Source organism: Anolis carolinensis, chromosome 5 (assembly GCF_035594765.1).
Source record: "Anolis carolinensis isolate JA03-04 chromosome 5, rAnoCar3.1.pri, whole genome shotgun sequence".
NCBI lineage: Eukaryota > Metazoa > Chordata > Lepidosauria > Squamata > Dactyloidae > Anolis > Anolis carolinensis.
In genome coordinates this window covers 84,830,151-84,852,092 of record NC_085845.1, presented here as the reverse complement: position 1 = coordinate 84,852,092, position 21,942 = coordinate 84,830,151, and the positions used below count along the sequence as shown (strand labels likewise).

At 45.3% G+C, this 21,942-nt stretch overlaps 2 protein-coding genes across 3 annotated transcripts in view; one reads left to right on the top strand and one right to left on the bottom strand.

Annotated features, from left to right (window-relative positions):
- Positions 1-13,297, bottom strand: part of orc5 (origin recognition complex subunit 5) — a 178,067-nt gene extending 164,770 nt beyond the window's left edge. Inside the window, exon 1 of the mRNA XM_062983508.1 lies at positions 11,803-13,297. The gene's annotated coding sequence lies outside the window, so the exon portion shown is untranslated. The remainder of the gene's footprint in view (positions 1-11,802) is intronic.
- Positions 13,298-13,590: 293 nt separating this feature from the next.
- lhfpl3 (LHFPL tetraspan subfamily member 3) overlaps positions 13,591-21,942 on the top strand; it is a 291,185-nt gene continuing 282,833 nt past the window's right edge. Inside the window, exon 1 of one of the 2 annotated variants that reach the window (XM_008111544.3) lies at positions 13,591-14,416. In XM_008111544.3, the coding sequence (XP_008109751.1) occupies positions 13,864-14,416 (553 nt within the window). In that variant the 5' untranslated portion in view covers positions 13,591-13,863. The remainder of the gene's footprint in view (positions 14,417-21,942) is intronic. The other variant, XM_008111545.3, reaches the window with a different exon arrangement.

Sequence of the window (21,942 nt, the reverse complement as noted above, 5' to 3'; positions counted from 1 at the left end):
GCTCATTAATCAAAGCTCAGCTGATGAGTTGAGGTTGCTTTAAATCCAGCAGCTGCACAACACCTTACTGACTTCCAACACATTGGAATTAACCTCAGACCTGCTATCATTATTTTTCGGCCTCAACCACAAAAGGAGTTGTGGTTAGACTTCAGCTCAGTTTCTAGTAGTTTGTTCTGTTCTCTGCCATAGTGAATAGTTCTCTGCCTTTCCTATTGATAAACAATGAGCTTTACTGTGGATCCATTCTTTTCCCTGGCTCCTATTGTAGAATTCACATCCCTGTGTTTTATGCTTGCATTAGGACTGATGCTTTAAATATTTCCAGCCTCATAATGTCTTGGCTAAACTTGCCATGCTACTATCAAATACTTTCCCAGTCTTTTTGAGGTGCAGCCTATTTATGGCCACTAATCCCACAGTCTCAAATCCCAAATCTCCTGTTACCATCTGCACAGTCAGCCATTCAGTTTTAATATTCCCCTATCCCTGTATGCTTCTCTCTCATTCACTTGGTGAAAGAATTAGTGAGAATATCACCTGAACTTCTAAACCTTTCACCTTCTTTATGTACAAGCCGGGGTGATATGCTCAAAGGTGTTCTTGACAGTGTCATTGGTACCCACATGTATAAGGAGCATTTGTGTTCCTGATTAATTTTGACAAGTTGTCAGTGACATTCTGGATATGAATGCCAGGGAGACAACACACCTCCCAATTCATCTTGTCAGTCTGGCACACAGGTGATGCTACAATGAGTGCCGCACCAGCAGAACTTTCCTTCTTGCTGCAGTTGGCAGCTCCACTGACTCCTTCCTTAATATGCAGCATGCTTTGTTCCTGGCTTTCTGTTTGAGTGCCTACCCTGCTGCCGTGCTCTTGAAGATGTCGGAATAGATTGCTTAGCTAAAGCAATTTTGAATCCCTTGTGAATTGTCTGTTCCTGACAGTAACTGTCCTCCATGGTATTCTTCCACCATTATAAAAACTCTTTATTTTCCTTTGCACCTTTTTCCTGTTGATTCGGCAGGATCAATTTTCCCTCTGTTCTATCAAGGAGGTCATTGTGTTCTCTGATGTCAGATATACAAAGAACAGCATGGAAAGGATTTCTAGAAGAAAGGGGGAACATCTGAAAATAACTGTTTTTCAGGATTTTTAAGGACCACGCTAATATTTCTGATAGTATTCAGCACCTAGGTTCACACCTGGGACTATTTAACAGGCATGTGTCTGATTAGAGTAATAAGCTGGATGAGGACAGATTGAATTTTAATCCAAACAAGACAAAGGTAGAATGGTGAAAAAGCAGATCATATTCAACCTATGCTGGATGGGGTTATACCAGGCATGGGCAAACTTCAGCCCTCCAGATGTTTTGGACTTCAACTCCCACAATTCGTAATAGCCTGCTGGCTGTTAGGAATTGTGGGAGTTGAAGTCCAAAACACCTGTAGGGCTGAGGTTTGCCCATGCCTGGATTATCCTCCCCCATTTAAGCTTTGCAACTGAATGTCTAAATTTCTGATGTGGTGTGATGACTCATGGGCCATGTAGTCCTGTTCCTAGTACTGTTGTGACAGATGAAGAGGAAAACTTGGGTTTCCCACCGTTTCTGCCGGATTTGGAGCCCTTGCAGCTGCAGGATGTTTGCCCACAAGAAGTCAGCCAAACAAGCCTTGAGCAGAAATCTCCCCTATTTTCTCGCCGGCTTTATTATAATCAAGATAGAAGCGCTCGGGAGGCGACTCGCCGGAGCACCAGGATAGCTGCCAGACAATTAGATGATTAAGTCTGTTTCCCTTGGGAAAGTTTAAGGAGTCATGCATCTGGACACAGCATAGGTTTCGATTCTTGTTCCCCAGCGAAAGTGTTCTTTGGCGGGAAAACAAGATCCTATATAGGTGTTTGGCCGCAAAGGAATCCTTGCGGAGTCAATTCGTCAGCATCGGGAGTAGATTGTGTGTGGACTACGCTACTCCAGTTTCCAGGACCTTGCTCCCGTTCCAGCCCTGCCTTGTTCCCCGGACCTCGCCACGGATTTCGCCACGGACCCTGTTCTTGCTCCTCGCTTCTTGTTGCCTTGAATCAAGCCTTGTTTGCCAAGAATCTAGTTTGCTTCCCAGCCTTGCATTAAGCTCCATGGACTAAAGGACCTTGTCATTTCCCCTCACTTTGCTTGGCAAAGTGTGTGTTTCGGTTATTGGATTACAACTTTGGACCTTAATATCTCATATTGGACATTGTTTTCCTGGACTATATTTGACCTTTCCTGAAAGGTCTACTTCTGAACTATATTCTACACTTGTTTTTATTAACTTTATATATTTCCTTAATAAAGATATTAGTTAGATTCTGGTCTCTGCGCATGGTTATTGGTGCTCTGCAGCCTGGGTCCTGACAGTTTGACTCCGCCACCTTAAGCACCAATTAACCTAGGCCATAATGTCTACTGGAACCGGGGCAGAAGCCCAACCACTCAGCTACACCATCTCCAAGGATGAAGTGGACAGAATCCGAGATACACTCCATACGCAGGAGGGAGAAATACGGGGCTTGAAGGAACGCGGAGCCCGTCTCCCTGCCCTGGCGCTACCAACCAAGTTTTGTGGAGAAGCTTCCAAGGTTCATGTTTTCCGTCGCCAATGCCAGGCATACCTAGAAGCCCGTCATGCCGAATTTCCCCAAGAAGACATCAAGGTGGCGTGGATTTACAGTCTCCTAGACGGGCCAGCGGCCAATTGGGCGACGGCGCTGTTTGATGAAGCCTCCCCACACCTAAGTTCCGCGCAAAACTTCCTGAATCACCTTAAGGCGACTTGGGGGATCGAGGACAATTTAGAGGCGGCCGGCCACAAACTCCGGCGCCTTCTCCAAGGGGACAGGCCCTTGTCCCAGTACATAGCCGAGTTCAGAGTACTGGCCCAAAACACCGGTTGGAATGATGTAGCCCTCAGAGGACAGTTTCGGGAGGGTCTCAACATCGAGATGTTGGAAGAAATCTCCAAGGTGGATCCTCCAAACTCTCTTGAAAGACTTATTGACCAATGTTTACGAGCCGAAGTCATGCTTGCCAACAGAAAACAGTGGCTCCGAGGCCAGAGTGGAAGAGCTGGAGCAAAACCTCCCGCTCCCGCCGGCATCCAGCCACGTCCAATGTGGAGACCCCCGCCATCAGCCCCATACCCCAGAGAAAGCGAGGAGGTGCCGATGCAGTTGGGTAATGTGCGTCCCAGATTAGATGTTGCCGAGAAGGCCCGCTGCCAACGTTTAAACCTCTGTTGGTACTGCGGAAACGGGGGCCACTTTGCCAGAGAGTGTCCAGCCAAAAGAAAGCCCGCCGCTCGTTTGGCGGCGGCGTCCTCCGTGGAGACGGAGACGGCCGAGGCGGCTGGCGCAAAGCCGGCGGGGGAAGCCAGCGACCGGGCGTAGAGAGGCTTGCCAACCCGGTCAGAAACCCCACTCAAGAGCCGCCAACCGGGGTCCTATTTCTCCTAGTGGTCACCTTGTGGTCAGCGAAAAAAGGACCCGTCATGATCCATGCCATGATAGACTCAGGAGCAACAAACAATTTCATCGATAGAGAGTATGCCGACTCTCTGGGATTACAATATCACGATTTCAAGAACGCCCGGGTGGTGCAAGCCATAGATGGCCGCCCCCTAAAGACAGGTCCAGTAAGCCAATGGTCTGAACCCACCAGAATGTGGATAAGGGAACACATGGAAGAGATTTCCTTTTTTGTTACCGAGGTTCCTCACTTCCCTGTGATTTTGGGAATCCCATGGCTGACACTCCACGACCCCAGCATCTCTTGGACCAACAGAGAACTGCAGTTTGCTTCTAAATATTGCCAAAACCATTGTCTTGTAGCCAAGGTCTGCCATGCCACAGACGCTGAATCCATCATCACCTTGCCCAAGAAATACTCAGACTTTTGGGATGTTTTCAATGAAAAGGAAGCCGAGAAACTACCCCCGCATAGGCCTTATGATTGTGCCATTGACTTGGTGGAGGGGGCCCCGATCCCGCGAGGACACCTCTACTCCCTGACTGAACCAGAGCAAGAAGCTCTCAGGGAGTTCATAGAGTCAAATCTTCGCAAGGGATTCATCAGACCCTCTCAATCCCCAGCCGCTTCCCCGGTGATGTTTGTGAAAAAGAAGTCAGGGGACCTACGCTTGGTTGTGGACTATAGAGCATTGAATAATATCACGAAGCGGAACCGCTATCCCCTGCCTTTGATCTCGGACCTATTAGACCGGCTTCGAGGGGCCAAGGTTTACACCAAGCTGGATCTTTGGGGAGCTTACAATCTAGTTCGCATCAGGGAGGGGGACGAGTGGAAAACCGCCTTCCAGACCAAATTCGGATTATTCGAGTCCCTAGTCATGAATTATGGTTTATGTGGAGCTCCCGCAACGTTCCAGCACTTTGTCAACGATATCTTTCAGGACTATCTAGATCGGTTCTTGATCATCTACTTGGACGATTTTTTGGTGTTTTCTAGATCACAATCAGAACATGAGAAGCACGTCAGAATGGTGTTACAACGTTTGCGGGATCATGGACTATATGCCAAGTTGGAAAAATGCGCCTTTGATCTTGAAGAGGTTGATTTCCTGGGATACCGTGTCTCGCCACAAGGGCTCTCCATGGACCCGGCAAAGGTTTCAGCAGTATTGGAATGGCGGGCGCCAACCAACAAGAAAGAGGTGCAACGTTTCTTGGGGTTCGCGAACTACTACCGCAAGTTCATTCCAGACTTTGCCCGCTGGTCTGACCCAATCACCAGCTGCATCCGTGGAAAACAGCCTTTCCGCTGGACGGAGCAAGCAGAGAAAGGGTTCCAGCAACTAAAGAAATTATTCACGTCCCAGCCAATTCTACAGCACCCTGATCCTAAAACCCCTTTTGTTGTGCAGGCTGACGCCTCCGATGTGGCAATTGGGGCTGTACTCTTGCAACCAGTGGGAGAACATCTTCATCCATGTGCCTTTTACTCCCGTCAACTAACAGCCCCAGAGAGAAATTACACTATTTGGGAGAAGGAACTTTTGGCCATAAAAGCAGCCTTTGAAAATTGGAGACATTGGTTAGAAGGGGCCAAATTTCCCATTGAGGTCCATACTGACCATCGTAATTTAGAGCATCTAAGAACTGCCCGCAAGTTAAATCAGAGGCAGCAGCGCTGGGCTTTATTCTTTGAGCGTTTTGACTTCCAGATCCATTATGTAACCCCAGCTCAGACCAAGCAAGCAGATGCTCTATCACGGAAACCAGAGTATGCTGCAGGGCGCAGAGAGACCTTTGAATCCCAATTGCTGCAGCCCGAGAACTTTGCCACGCTCACAGTGGGAAACACCAAATCCACTCCAATTGAATCAACTCCCTCTACTCCAGGGCCCCTTTGCGCTCAGGAAATTAGAGCCAGTCAACAGGCGGATGCCTGGGCTCAAGATCAAAGTCGTCAAGGACTACGTTTCCCTTTCTCACTTAAGGATGGATTACTATGCTACAGAAATCATGTCTACATCCCTCCAGGACCAGGCAGAGAAAAGGCTCTTCGCCTGTGTCATGACTGCAAGCCAGCAGGGCATTTTGGACTATTTAAAACCATGCATTTGATCCTAAGAGATTTCTGGTGGCCCAAGATCCGCAAGGATGTGGAGAAATATGTCAATACCTGCCCGGTATGCCAGCGTTCCAAGACAAGAAGGGAGAAGCCCTCAGGGCTACTGCATCCCCTTCCTACTCCATCTCGTCCATGGGAATAATTTCTGCGGATTTTATCACTGACCTACCACCTTCCCTTGGATTCACCACGATCCTAGTGGTGGTGGACCTTTTTACCAAATTGGCCCATTTCATTCCCTGCGATGGCCTCCCCACGGCCAAAGAGACTGCAGATTTATTCCTTCAGCATGTTTTCAGACTACATGGATTGCCCAAGAGTTTAGTCACAGACCGTGGATCTCAATTCACCTCTCGTTTCTGGAAGGCACTACAAAAACTATTGGGCATAGACTCTCGTTTATCTTCAGCTCACCATCCTCAAACGGATGGGCAAACTGAGCGCACCAATGCCACTTTGGAACAATACCTTCGCTGTTATGTAAACTATCAGCAGGACAATTGGGCTTCCCTGTTATCTCTGTCAGAGTTTGCCTACAACAATGGTGTCCAGGCTTCAACTAAGGAAACCCCGTTCTTTGCAAACTACGGCTTCCATCCACGTTTCTTTCCTCCTGTCATTGAAACCTCAGAAGTCCCCGCAGCGGAGGACTGGCTACAAGAACTCACAGCGGTGCAACAACTATTGCTCCAGCAACTGGACCAAGCCAAGGAGGACTATAAACGCCACGCTGACAGTCATCGCCAGCCGGGCCCCGAGATCAAGGTAGGAGATCGGGTTCTTTTGTCCACTCGCTTTTTGCCCTCCCACCGTCCCTGCCGGAAGCTAGATGCCCGTTTCATTGGTCCTTATCCAGTGGTGGCGCAACTTAACCCCGTGACTTTCAAACTTCAACTTCCGCGCTCTATGTGCATTCATCCAGTATTTCATCGCTCCCTGCTCCTTCCGGCGGATGGTGTACGCCCCGATGCAGACCGGCCGGCCCCCACTCCTGTTTTGGTGGATGGGGAGGAGGAATTCGAGGTTCAGGACATTTTGGATTCTCGCTTCCACAGCCGCCGCCTTCAGTATCTCATTGACTGGGTGGGTTTTGGCCCCGAAGAACGCTCTTGGGAAGACGCTTCCGCAGTCCATGCCCCCGATTTAGTCCGCCGCTTCCATCAGGCCTACCCTGCCAAGCCGCAGCCCCGCACCTCGGGAAGAGGGCCCATTTTTGAGGGGGCCCTTGAGGAGGGGGATAGTGTGATGACTCATGGGCCATGTAGTCCTGTTCCTAGTACTGTTGTGACAGATGAAGAGGAAAACTTGGGTTTCCCACCGTTTCTGCCGGATTTGGAGCCCTTGCAGCTGCAGGATGTTTGCCCACAAGAAGTCAGCCAAACAAGCCTTGAGCAGAAATCTCCCCCATTTTCTCGCCGGCTTTATTATAATCAAGATAGAAGCGCTCGGGAGGCGACTCGCCGGAGCGCCAGGATAGCTGCCAGACAATTAGATGATTAAGTCTGTTTCCCTTGGGAAAGTTTAAGGAGTCATGCATCTGGACACAGCATAGGTTACGATTCTTGTTCCCCAGCGAAAGTGTTCTTTGGCGGGAAAACAAGATCCTATATAGGTGTTTGGCCGCAAAGGAATCCTTGCGGAGTCAATTCGTCAGCATCGGGAGTAGATTGTGTGTGGACTACGCTACTCCAGTTTCCAGGACCTTGCTCCCGTTCCAGCCCTGCCTTGTTCCCCGGACCTCGCCACGGATTTCGCCACGGACCCTGTTCTTGCTCCTCGCTTCTTGTTGCCTTGAATCAAGCCTTGTTTGCCAAGAATCTAGTTTGCTTCCCAGCCTTGCATTAAGCTCCATGGACTAAAGGACCTTGTCATTTCCCCTCACTTTGCTTGGCAAAGTGTGTGTTTCGGTTATTGGATTACAACTTTGGACCTTAATATCTCATATTGGACATTGTTTTCCTGGACTATATTTGACCTTTCCTGAAAGGTCTACTTCTGAACTATATTCTACACTTGTTTTTATTAACTTTATATATTTCCTTAATAAAGATATTAGTTAGATTCTGGTCTCTGCGCATGGTTATTGGTGCTCTGCAGCCTGGGTCCTGACATGTGGGTAGCAATGCATTTCTATTAAAACAAGTATGACAAATGTGTCTGTTACTAGAGATGCATCATCTGGCCATGGTGACACAAGCCTCATTTGCATCATTTTTGGCTTACTGTAAGAATCATGAACACATGGTTCACTGAGGCCAGTAATGATGAATAAAGTCCTATATGGCTAGGATCCAAGCCACATGAAGGACCATATTCCTTTGTACAAACTTGCCTAGGCTCCAAAAGATTTGGAGGCTTCCTCCCAGCAGGCGTGATGGGTGAGATAGGAAAAGAGACCCTTCTTGGTGGCAATTTTGAATCCCTTGAGAGAATTTTCTCTCAATGAAGTCTCACTTGTCCCCCTCCCTATTGCCTTTTAATTGTCAAGACTCTTCTATAAGGGTGAGTTTCCAGTGACAGCCTCAGTATTAACAAATGAACTTTTAATACATTAGTGCTACATTTTTAAATGTAGTATAATTTAATTATGTTTTAGGGTTTTAATTTTGTTTTTATCAAAATCTTTTTAACCTGTTTAATCTGTACCTGTTTTAATTGACTTTCAGTCCCAGTCCACGGAGAAAGGTAGGATATAAATCAATCAAACAAGAAAATAAACAAATAGGCAGTCATTGAACAAGCTCTTCATTTTTTTCTAAAACCAGTTAGTCAAATAAGCTTAAAGTGAAACCTATAATATATGATGAAAAATGTAGAGCTTTCTGTTAATCATCTGATTCATATGCTCTTATATTATCAGTGATGGTATTACATTTATGAATCTCTTTTAAACTTCTGATTTAGTAGGATTATTAGTCTTTTGATGGATTATTCTGTAATAATCCATAAATGCATTAGTCTTTGTATATGCAACAGGGGATAAACCGTGTGTTTCACAGTATTAAACCTAAGTTTTTAAATGCATCCATACTGGCACATTTGGGCATGTAAGAAACTGGAAGTTGGGAAATAAGCCCAGCAGCAGGAAGAACCACGAGGCATAAAAGGCTACCTGCAAAAGATGGGCATCAAGCAGTTTCCAGCAGAATCTCTTAATTAATCTAACAGAGGAAAGGATGAAATATTTCAAACATTAAGGTAAGCACAAAGCTCAGAAAAAATAGTTGTTAGAACTACAACTCCCTGAATCCCCTCACTAGAATTAACATGTGATGAAGATCTTTGTTAACCTTTTAAAGCTTCTGGAATTAAATTAATTTCTCATTTTTCAGGGTTCACGTTTGTATTTTTCATTTGTAATTGTCTTGATTTTACATGCTGTATGCCGCTTTGAGTCCCATCATGGGAGAAAAACGAGAAATAAATATATAAATGAGCCTAATTGTAGATTGAAACCAGCAATTTAAATAACCTGTGTTCCTGGCTGAAATTTGGCTTGATGGACAAGGACAAGAAACTAAATAATCTTTACACAGAATTTTTATTAAAACCACGAGGTGGCAGCTATTGAGTATCAATAGGCAATGACATACATACAAACTCATACAATAAAAAGGGGAATGCCAAAAGGTTGACCACAAGGCCTAAATGAGGTAGAGCCAAATTGATGACAACAGGCTGCTTAGAAACAGAAATTGCTGTAAATTGGTTGGGATTTCAAGTAAAGTTAAAGTTGTTCAAAGCACTGTTCCCTTCTACACTATTCTTATATCACTGCCATATAATCTGGGATGAGCAAATAATCTGGGATCAGATCCTGGAATATAAGGACAGTGTAGAAGGGGTCCATGATATCTTGAAAAAATATTTGTTCTGTTGATAGGACATCTAGAATGCCAAAATAAAATAAAACAAACAAGTGAGATGTGCATACTTTGGAAATAGAGTTTGCTCCTTATTGGTGGATTTATACATGTGTACAAATTTGTTACTCGGTTGAGGCTACTGTATCTATTGATAAGAATTCTATATACAGTTAATTTAATTGCTTGTTCGCCATGGAACCCTGGACTATCACTCAGCATTGTGTTGTTAAATAAACTGCTGCATTCAACTTACTATTGGACTCAATTCATGAACTTTTAAAGAGTTTAAAAATCCCCTTCACATGCTGACTTGACAAATTGGGAGTTTTAGTCCTAGCAAGTTATTTTTTCCAAGCTTTGGTAAGCAACCTAGGAGATTATACCTATGAGAAGGACAAGTTGCCACAGGGCAGTACACATATAAAGAGACATGAGAACAATTTTCTTCTAGAAAAGTTATATTTTTAAATCCTCTCAGAAACGTTCTCACCCTTGACATTCTCACTTCTATGTTATAAATGTGTTTGCTTGATTGAAATCAAGTGCACTTAGTTGTTTTTTTGGGTTTTTTTGTAAACTGATGTAGTGTAAGGGGAGAGAAAATGGCTCCAGTTAATAATCTGGATCCATTTCAATCTGGCTTTCAACCTTTTGAGATGTGGTTGCCTCAGCCATGAGTTCTGTGGGATGGAGGCTGAGAGTTGAGGGCATTTCCCCACAAAGAAGAATGCAGTTCCCAATTTAAAAGTCTTACAATCTCCCATATTTAGTGTTGCAGTAACTGAAAACTTCAATTAAATATTTAATAAATACAGTTTAGGCATCCAAAGAAAGGGGATGTGCAAAGTTAACAAGGGAGTCATGCTGGAGGACTTAGAGATTCTTGTTCTCTGCATCCCTCAAGTGGAGGGATTACTGCATCTGCTGTATTTGCATTCCCTGGATAACTTTGTTTGTCCTACATGTGTAGAAGGGTTTTAATATCTCTAAAGCTACCAGATCCCACCTGATCCTGGAAGATAAGGTCAACCCTGGTTAGTACCGCAAAGAAATATCAGATGGTGTAGGCTATACTTCAGAGAAGAGAACTGGCAAAACCACTTTTGAGGATTCCTTGTCTATGAAATTCATGGGGTCACCACAAGTTGACAGGTGACTTGAAAGTACACACATACACAAAAGTGTGAATGACCTTCAATGTCGCGATCTTTACAATACTAAAAAATAAGGAATGAAGGAAGACTTCATGGGGATCAGAATGCTTATTTGAAGATAAATGCTCTCATCCCACCCCCATCCCCTCTACTACATCCCTGGATGACTTAATACAAGATGACTTAATACAAGAAATCATACATTTAGCTATTTATGTAACGTGCCCTATTCATGTAACGTGGACTGTTTTGTTCACTCAGTGGAGGGCTGCTTTGAATGAGTAAATGGAAACCACTGCTAGTGGGCAGATCATCAGATGGATCTCAGCATCAGAGGCATACAATTCTCATCATTAAAATGCTTTCTGAGTTATTTCTAGGTCCAGATGAAAGTGATAGTCATGGTCTTTAAAGAAATACAGAAACACATCACAAAATTGCACTGGAGGACCTTGAGAGAACCACAAGCACTTTGGAAGAGAGGTTGGTTTTTGGAATATGGGTACGTGACATCAAGGATATTAAATCTGTGGACAGGTTTAATTCTATTTGAATATGAAAGCAAATTAGGAGGGATAGCTAATACTCCAGAGGACAGGATCATAATTCAAAATGACCTTAACAGATTAGAGCTGGGCCAAAACGAACAAAATGCATTTCAACAAGGCAAAAGTAGGATACCACACGAAGGCAGGAAAAATAAAATGCAAAGATGGGTTATGCCTGGCTTGACAACAGTACATGTGAAAAAGATTTTGTAGTCTTCATGGGAAACAAGTTGAATGTGAGCCAAGAGTGATTTTTTTTTCCAGAAGCAAGTTGCTTCTGGAGTGAGAGAATTGGTCGTCTGCAAGGACGTTGCCCAGGGGACGCCCAGATGTTTTGATGTTTTTACCATCCTTGTGAGAGGCTCCTCTCATGTCCCCGCATGGAGCTGTAGCTGATAGAGGGAGCTTATCCGCGCTCTCCCCAGGTTGGATTCAATCCTGGCAGCCTTCAGGTCAGCAACCCAACCTTCAAGTCACAAGGCTTTAACCCACTATGCCATTGGGGGCTCCAACAGTGTGATACAGCAGTTTAAAAAGCCAATAGCATTTTGGCCTGCACAAAAGAAGTATAGTGTTAGTATACTGTGGTTAGACCTCACCTGGAATACTGTGTCCTTCCCTCCAGTGAGCTCTCTCTCTCTCTCTCAGTCGCATAGTCGTTTCCGACTCTTCATGACCTCATGGACCAGTCCACGCCAGAGCGCCCTGTCGGCGATTGCCGCCCCCAGTTCCTTCAAGGTCAGGCCAGTCACTTCAAGGATACCGCCCATCCATCTCGCCCTTGGTCGGCCTCTCTTCCTTTTTCCTTCCATTTCCCCCAGCATCATGATCTTTTCAAAGCTTTCCTGTCTTCTCATGATGGGCCAAAATACTTCAACTTTGCCTCCAATATCCTTCCCTCCAGTGAGCAGCCGGGCATTATTTCCTGGAGGATGGACTGGTTGGATCTTCCTGCAGCCCAAGGCACTCTCAGGATTTTCCTCCAGCACCAAAGTTCAAAAGCGTCTATCTTCCTTTGCTCAGCCTTCCTTATGGTCCAGCTCTTGCATTTATTACTACGGAGAATTCCATTGCTTTGACTTTGCGGACCTTCATTGCCTCAGCTCCTCCTCACTTTCAGCCATCAAAGTAGTATCATCTGCATATCGAAGGTTAATGTTTCTTCCAGCAATTTTAACTCCAGCCTTGGATTCATCAAGCCCCGCATGTCGCATGATGTGTTCTGCATACAGGTTGAATATGTAGGGTGAGAGGATACAGCCCTGCTGCACTCCTTTCCCAATCTTGAATCAGTCTGTTGTTCTATGGTCTGTTCTTATTGTTGCTACTTGGTCTTTATACAGATTCCTCTGGAGACAGACAAGGTGACTTGGTATCCCCATGCCACCAAGAACTTGCCACAATTTATTATGATTCACACAGCCAAAGGCTTTAGAATAGTCAATAAAACAGAAATAGATATTTTTCTGAAACTCCCTGCCTTCCTCCATTATCCAGCAGATATTTACAATTTGGTTTCTCATTCCTCTGCTTTTCTAAACCCAGCTTGTACATCTGGCAACTCTCGCTTCATGTATTGCTGGCTACCAGTATTAAACAACTCTAAAATCCGGACAGTAAATAAAGAACAAGACTCATTCCAGACATGAAACAATCAGGGCCAACTAACACCTCTCGACCAAGGATTCCCCTGGACAGGAAGCAGATAGGCTTTGAAGCTGCAAGGCTTTTCAGTGCTAATCAAGGCGATTAATTGCAACATTCACACTTGCAGACAAGAGTTCTTTCTCCCTTGACTAGTGTCCAATTTACCTCAAAACCTCTGAGGATGCCTGCCATAGATGTGGGCGAAATGTCAGGAAGGAATGCTTCTGGAACATGGCCATACAGCCCGGAAAACTCACAGCAACCCAGAGGCTGCCTGGCCATCTGTCGGGGGAGCTTTGAATGCGATTTTCCTGCTTCTTGTCAAGGGGGTTGGACTGGATGGCCAACTCTTATGTTTATTAGCTCCGAGCACATCTCTGGAGTTGTCGGCGTTTCCATCCCACATCTGGGAGGCTGCCGGCTGCCTCACATGGGCCTTGAGGAAGGGAGGGTTGTGCTTTGAAGGGAAGAGCCTCCCCCCTCCCCCCTCCCTCCCCCCTCAAACAGCTGCGCGCGCGACGGAGGCGAAATCAACAAGTGCTGGGCGCCTAACGCTGCGAGAAAGAAGGCACTGCCGCACCTGTTGACTCTCCCGCCCATTTTTGATTGGCAGCTCGACTGGGGAGGGGGAGGGGAGGAAGAGGGGAACGCGCTCTTTTGCCTTTCGCGCTGGGACTCCTCCCACGCACGTGCCGGGGTGGGGAGGGTGGGAAAGGAGGCGCGAGGGCTTTGCCTTCCCAGAATCCCTCCTCGCCTCCCTCGCCTCAGTCAGTCATTCCAGAGGCAGCGAGAGGGACCTTCTCCTGCGCAGCTCCCGTCTCTGGTGCGCCTCACTCGCTCGCTCACTCGCTCGCGCCGTCCCTCAGCCCGCCTTTTGAGGAGCGGGGGAAGCGGGGAGGGCTGAGGAGAGCCGAGTGAGGAGATGCCGCCGCCTCCGCCTCCTCCTCCGCCAGTTCCGCGCCTGTGAGGCTGGGCGGCGTTTGCGGGCTCCGTGGGCGCGGCGGCGGCGGAGGATGCCCGGCGCGGTGTCGGCGGTGGCGTCCCCGGCCAGCCCTGGCGGGGCGGTGGGCCTGGCCACGGCCCTCACGGCCACGGCGCCCTCGCTGTCGGCGCCCCCCTCGTCCGCGGCGCTGCCGGCCTCCCCGCCGGCCCCCGAGGCGCTGCTGCTCCCGGCGCAGGATGCGGCCAAGCTCTACCAGAGCAACTACGTGCGCAACTCGCGAGCCATCGGCGTGCTGTGGGCCATCTTCACCATCTGCTTCGCCATCGTCAACGTGGTGTGCTTCTTCCAGCCCTACTGGATCGGCGACGGCGTGGAGACCCCGCAGGAGGGCTACTTCGGGCTCTTCCACTTCTGCACCGGCAGCTCCTTCTCGCGGGAGCTCACCTGCCAGGGCAGCTTCACGGACTTCTCCAGCCTGCCCTCGGGCGCCTTCAAAGCCGCCTCCTTCTTCATCGGCCTCTCCATGGTGCTCGTCATCGCCTGCATCGTCTGCTTCATCCTCTTCTTCTTCTGCAACACCGCCACCGTCTACAAGATCTGCGCCTGGATGCAGCTCACCTCTGGTGAGGCCTCCGCGGGTCTCTCTCTCTCTCTCTCTCTCTCTCTCTCTCTCTCTCTCTCTCTCCCTCTTCTGGTTGCATGTGTGAAGCCCTAAGGGGTTCTTCCCGTCCCCTCTTTCTTTACACATAGTCCAATCCCATTCTGCCATGCAGGAAAAACACCATCAAAGTACCCCGGACAGATGGCCATCCAGCCTCTGTTTAAAAGTCTCCAAGGAATGGGTTTCCTCCACACTCCTAAGCAGAGAGTTTCACTGTTAGGGAAGGAGCCTCCGGTGGCCTAGGGGATAAAAGCCTCGTGACTTGAAGGTTGGGTTGCTGACCTGAAGGTTGCCAGGTTCGAATCCCACCTGGGGAGAGCTCGGATGAGCTACCTCTATCAGCTCCAGCTCCATGCAGGGACATGAGAGAAGCCTCCCACAAAGATGGTAAAACATCAAAACATCCGGGCGTCCCCTGGGCAACGTCCTTGCAGACAGCCAATTCTCTCACTCCAGAAGCAACTCTGGTTGCTCCTGACATGAAAAAAACAAACTGTTAGGGACAGGAAGTTCTTCCTAATGTGTGTGAAACCCAAAGGGATTTCTGGGGGAGGACTTTACCGCTCCTCTTTCTTTTCATACAGTTGGAAGAGGCCATCTAGTCCAGGCACGGGCAAACGTAGGCCAACCAAGTGTTTTGGACTTCAAATCCCACAATTCCCAACAGCCTACTTGCTGTTAGTCCAAAACACTTGGAGGGCCGAAGTTTGCCCATGCCAGATCTAGTCCAACCCCATTGTGCTGTGCAGTAAAAGCACAATCAAAACACCCACAACAGATTTGTTTTAAAACCATGACAGAAGCGACTTAAGAGCATACTGCAAGTTGCTTCTGGTGTGAGAGAATTGGCCGTCTACTGAGATGTTGCCCAGGGGACACCCGGGAGGCTTCTTTCATGTCCTCGCAAGCTAGAGCTGACAGGTAAGAGCTCACACCATCTTGCGGATTCGAACTGGCAACCTTCAGGTCAGCACTCCAGCCAGCACAAGGGTTTAAGCCATTGCGCAACCGCAGCTTCTTCCAGGGAAGGAGCTTCCCCCACACGCCTAAGCAGAGTGTTTCACTGTTAGGGGCAGGAAGTTCTTCCTAATGTTCAGGTGGAATCTCTTTTCCTGTAGTTTGAACTCATTCCTACCAGTGCTAGAGCCCTTCTATGCCACCACATAATTTAGAATATCAAGGCAGATAATCCACATTATCTGTTTTGAACTGATTTATCTGCAGTCCCTTCCACACAGTTAAATAAAATCCCACATTTATGAGCCCCCGGTGGTGCAGTGGATTAAACCCTTGTGCCAGCAGGACTGCAGACAGACAGGTCCGCAGTTCGAATCTGGGGAAGGCGGGTGAGCTCCCTCTGTCAGCTCCAACTCCCCATGCAGTGACATGAGAGAAGTCTCCCACAAGGGTGATAAAACATCAAACATCCAGGCGTCCCCTGGGCAACGTCCTAGCAGATGGCCAGTTCTCTCACACTAGAAGCGACTTGTAGTTTCTCAAGTCGCTCCTGACACGGAAAAAAAAATTATCTGCTTTGAACTGGAATATATGGCAGTGTGGACTCAGATAACCCAGTGCAAAGCAGGTATCGTGAGATTTTCTGCCTTATATTGTGGGTTATATGGCTGGGTGGAAGGGCCCTGAGTCTACACTGCCATATAATTCAGTTCAGAGCAGATAATCTGGATTTTATACAGCTAGGTAGAAGTGGCCCTAGTCTCCAGGACAGCAGAAAACAAGCCTGCGCTCTCATCCTTATGACAGCTTTTTAAATATTTAAACATTACTCTCATGTCTCTTCCCCAGGAACCCCTTCTCCTCTGCAGGCTCAATATGCCCAGAGACTTCCCTATAGGAAATAAATGTGGATTTGCCTGGGAGGTTGATATGCCAGAGACCTTGCCCTCTCCTCCCCTCCCCCCCCCCCCCGAAAATGAGGAAAGGTTGGAGAATGAAATGTTCAGCCCCATCCATGTCTTTATCCCCTTCAACACAGCTGCATAAAATCCACATTGAACTGGATTATATAGCAGTGTGAACTCAGATAATCCAGTTCAAAGTAGATTTTGTGGAGGATCTGCCTTGATATTTTAGGTTATGTGGCTGTGTAGAAGGGACCGCCTAAAGGTTTCAGAACCTTTGCAGGCTGGAGAGTAACATGACTATGGACCAAAATCTTGGGAGAGTTTGCTGGGTGTGTGTGAGAGAGAAAATGACTGCATGTGGGAAAGTGTGGCGGCTCTTGGATGGTTCAAGGAGATATTTGCATGGAGTGCTGTTGAAAACGAGATCTGTGATGCACACGTTGTGCACATGGGTCCAATGGCAGGGCTCATTTAGATAAAGTGAATGACTGAGTCTTTCTCGCTGTAGCATATTATGGTGTCACCAATGTGGGGAAGCTGTCAGGCAGCATGTCAGAAATGTGTATCTTCCCTAAAGGAGAAAGAAGACCTTTGCGATGAATAGCGGAAGCGGCATTTTAGATCAGAGACCTGTCACCTGGCAGAGACGGGTGCTTAAATAAAGATCATAGGAAGTGAGGACCTTGAGGATGCTTTGTAGAAACACTGAAAGACGAGGCAAAGTTAATCTGAGCTTGTGGCACCTTTGGTGCAGCTCTCTGTGACATTTGCCGTGGTGAATGTGCGGTCTTGTTTTTCATGCTGAGTTGCCAGGGGGCTGGGATCGATCAAGTCTTAACTCTCCTCAGCAAATACTGATTTCTCCATCTCCGAGTAGGGAGCTAGGAGTCACGCAATCCACTCCAGAAAATGTTGCCTCAGGGGCAAGTCCTACTGTAGTCTGCTTGGTTCTTAAGTCCCAGGTAAGTGGCACAGGATTGCAACCTTAATCTGGAACTGAGGTGTGTGGCATTTAATGGCTCCCTGAGAGAAGAATGCACAAACATGGATTCTTAAGTATCTTCAGGGTCCTGCTCTCCCTTTTCAAGTACAAATAAAGCTTAATGCCAGTTTGCCAGAGCAAGCAACACCTGCGTTGCTGTGGGGAGGAAAAGGACAAAAGAACAGCAGAACAGTTTGACATCTAAAACAGAAAAAATAACCCAGTTTTAAGCAGCTACCACTTGCATTTGAAGGCCTGGGTCTGCTCACAGTATCATTGATATGAATTAGATTATTCATTTGCAGATGTTCTAATAATTACAAGATAAACCTTCTGGGTTTTATTCCTGGTGTGACCCTGTTTTTGAGAAATGTTTAAGACTATTGACTAAAATAGCTTAATCTAGACTCTAAAGATATATAGTTATTCACATTTAATTTCCATTTAACAAAAGGGGAGGACACATATGACAGAGCACTGAATTTTCTGGGCGATGTGGTAATTTCAAAATGTACATATTTTCATAGTACATGGAACGAGGAGGAAGAGACAAATGAAGGACAAAGAAGGCAACAAACCATTTTCAGGGGATAGAAAAGGTGAATAATTTGGTGAAAGATGAGTACATGAAATTCAACTTGATTGTCTTCCAGCAAAAGAAGAAAGGCATACCAAACAGCTTTCGCTGCAGGAATGATTGGTTAAAATGAGAAAGCATTATCTTCAGAATAGGTGTTTCTGAGTTCTCTATTTGAAGTTAAATATAGTTGCTATAGTTAGTCATATAGTAGTGATTTTCTGCAGAGCTGTGTGCTCTGCAGGCTTAGGCTGTCATTCAGGAAAAAAAAAATCCTGATTTGAATTTTAATTCTACTGTATTCATAAGGGGATGAACATTAGTAAATGCTGTTGTTTATTTGAATCTTTTTGCATTAAATTCGGGAATTGTTGAAAATGATTCTGGAAGTAGTGCTGTCACTTTAAGCCTGATTCAAGAGATTTTAACATTTTACACTGAACTTTGATTGTAGGAAATAAGACATTTTCACATTTCATTCACGTGTATTGTTGTTTTTATACTTATGTCATATATTTATGCTGTGTACTGTGTGCTGTGGTTTATACGCAGCACTTGGAGTGCTTCTGTGAGCTGTCCCGAGTCCCCCTGGGGAGATGGTGCTGGGGTACAAATAAAGATTTATTTATTATATATCTAGGTAAACTTATGTGAAAGAGACAGGAAATCAGATGGTACATTGTACAAACAACTTAGTGTTTGTAAGATGTATCACCTGATTACTCCTTGTTCAGTTTTCAGAACGAAGAAGAAGGTGCGAATTACCATTTAGGTTTTTCTCACCTGTATTCTGAGTTTAATGGATGCATACTTTTCTTATGCTAGACTTGCAGATCAGCTTAGAATCCCTTGTGTTCCCAACCACTGCCTTCTCAGGCGCCAGTATTTTATGAGTACTGCTTTACTTTATACACATTTACAAAAAAACATGAAGGCATCCTCCTTCGTCCCTTGATTCTTCCAACTTCTTCTGTAATGGGCTTGATGAATGGTTGACAGATTTCAAGAAAGGTGCCAATATTTTCTGATCAGTCTGAGAGAAGTGCTAAATGTTACTTAGATCCCACTTCTGATCACTTCTGGAAGTGAGACAGCTGCCAGTTTTATCATTTTGAATTAAATCTAGTGTGCTCAGTTTTGTAGTTTATATTCGGCAAATGGGTGGATGCATATACGCCAGTTTCCTCAACTCACAAAACCTTTGACTTGGGGGACATCTATATGGCAGAATTAATGCAATTTGATAGCCATTTAACCTCCATGGCTCAATCTATCGAAATTTGGGATTTGTAATTTGGTGAGGCACCAGGAATCTTTGGCAGAGAAGGCCTTGTAAAACTACAACTCTCATGTTTTCATGGCATTTAGCCATGGCAGTTAAAGTGGTGTCAAAGCGCATTAATTCTATAGTGTAGATGAACCAAAAGAAGATCCTTTCTCCAAAGTATTTTTCTAGCCCTCCTAGCCCTTTGCTGTAATAGTTTAAGTATTGTACTAGGACTCTAGAGGCCAAGATTTGAATCACTAGTCAGCCATGGAAAGCCACTGGGTGACCTTGGCGAATCACATGCAACCCGCAAAACCCCATGATAGCCTGGCCTTAGTTAGTTGCCATAGATTGAAAATGACTTGAAGGCACCACAACAAAGACCTCCTTTTCCTTCTTGTCCTCTGTTTAGGATGATGAAGGAAGCCTGGAGAAACATAGACTTTTGGTGTTAGGCTGCAGTAATATGTCTGCCGAAAGCAATGCTATCAAGTGTGAGCTTTGACACTTGGTCTTTGTATGAAGAGGTGCTTATTGGTATTATTCTTATGAACTATTATTTATGAAGTGCCATGGGCACTAAGTGTTTTACAATGAGAAATCTTTTGGGAAGTACTGAAGGCTCAGGATTATCATTGATAATTATTAAGGACTTTACCCATGCTGACTTTACTCATGTAATTCAGAGAGAGGAGAATGATTTCTCAAGCTGTTTTAATTAATTATGTATTGCACATTCAAATGGAGGTCAGAGAATGAGCCAACAATATCATGAGTTTCAGAGAAAAGCTCTATGAAGCTGCCTGTATCTTCCCTATAGTGTTGAAAAGCAATCTAAAGATTAAAATTTTTTTTATAATGCCATTGCATGCTAGTAAACTTTTCTGAATGTCTGGCTGGGAAAATACTAAAAAGAAGTTGAAAATTACAATGCCTTGGTTTGATTCTTTCATTGGTTCTGTGGTGCAAAAATGAATAAATGCAACAGAATGTAGATAGCAAACTCACAGTGGAAAAAAACTGATTTCCTTGGTGCGTTCTATGCCTCAATTTGACAACAGTCAAATAAAGCAAGTGGGGCTTTAATATCATGTGTGAAAACAGCCTAGGGATGTGATTTTAGATTAAAGTATAATTCTCTGCATATTCTGATTTGCTGTCTTAAGTTAATACCGTAAGAGGGACAATGGAGCCTTGCCAAGGGAACCATGAAATGCTTCTTTATAGTTAATGTATTTACAAACCTTCCATATATAAAGCCAGGCAATGTGTCCAATCTACCTGGTATATTTTGATTAGCAATGGTTTTTTGCCCCTTTCAGCCCTTCTTCCTAAGATCTGTTTAACTGGCAATGTCATGGACTGAATTAACTACATTAAAATCACACATTATGCTATGCTCCTGTCCCAGATACTTTAAAGAACTATGATTTCATGTTTGCTTTTAGCACTTATATTGATATAGATTCCAACTGTACTATTGTGGGCTCTGGGTATTTTCTGTGGTTTAGTTCTAGGACCCCCACATCCCACAGATACCAAAATCTGTGGATGCACAAATCCCATTATGTTCAATGGCGTAGTAAAATGGTATCCCTTATATAAAATATAAAATGATTTAAAGTGATGGGAAGAGCCTGGGGATCTGTGAAATGATGGAGGGAAGGCTGCAACATTGTATGCCTATTTATCAACATATTATTTGGGATGTGGCAATATGAGGGTTTGGTTATTGGAATATTTTAATGCCTCAGTTGCAGGTGTGGAGGGCAGATTCTCCAATGGTGCTGTGGTCAGTTACTTGATGGTCAGCTCTGGTGAAAAGCCTTTCTATATTAAATCAGGCTAAATACAGTACACCACGTAGGCTGTAGTTAAAGCCTTACCAGCTTGGTAGACCCTACCAGAGCATGTGGCCTGCTGGCATAACATTCAGAAAGCATATGGTCTGTTCCATGTAGAGATTTGCCTTTAAGACTAAAGATAAAGAGTAAGCCCAAATGGATATGACCAGGAAAAAGAACCTCTCATAGGATTAGGAACAACCAAATATGGGGTGGGCTATCTTCTCAGTGGTTGGGAACATTTCAGATAGATAGGTTTGGTTTGCATTTCAAGGATGTCCTCCTCACACTTGAGCTAAAAGTCTGACTAGCTGCTCATGAGGAGGAAGTGGTCCCCACATGAGGGCAAAACCTGCTTTGATCTCAGTGAGATGGATCCTTCGAGAAGTGTGTACCAGACCCCTGTGAACAGAATATAGAAGTGCACTGTGTGCTTTTGCAATTTACAAGCCCGCTTTTCATGTGCTATTTGCTCATCATAATAACTATCACTATTCTTGTTGTTCCTAGCAAATTATGGCTTTTGAGTAATACATTTCCTGCAAATTAACTTGTGTGAACTCTTTCTCTAAACTTAATAGGTAACTGTGCCTTGGAACAGTCTTGTACTTTTGTAAAAAGCATTGTCCTTCCAGCATAAGCAACTAATCTTCTTCGGGAAAGTGTGTCTGAAAATACTGAGGCTGACCTCTAATCTAGCATGAGATTAAAAGTTAATTCTATTTTGCAATTACCTTCTTACGTATGTGTAAGACTCATGAATAGGGAAATGATTGGCTTCTACTTGAAGAATGGTATGTGTTTTCCTTCCCACCTCCATTTTTTAAAAATTAGTGAATTTCTCACATTTCACTGAGAACAAAGAGACCATATTTTGTTTGAAGTGCTTTTGTGATTTTTTCATGAGTCAAGGAAAGCACTAACCTGACTTCATACTGAGTTAATAGGCACCA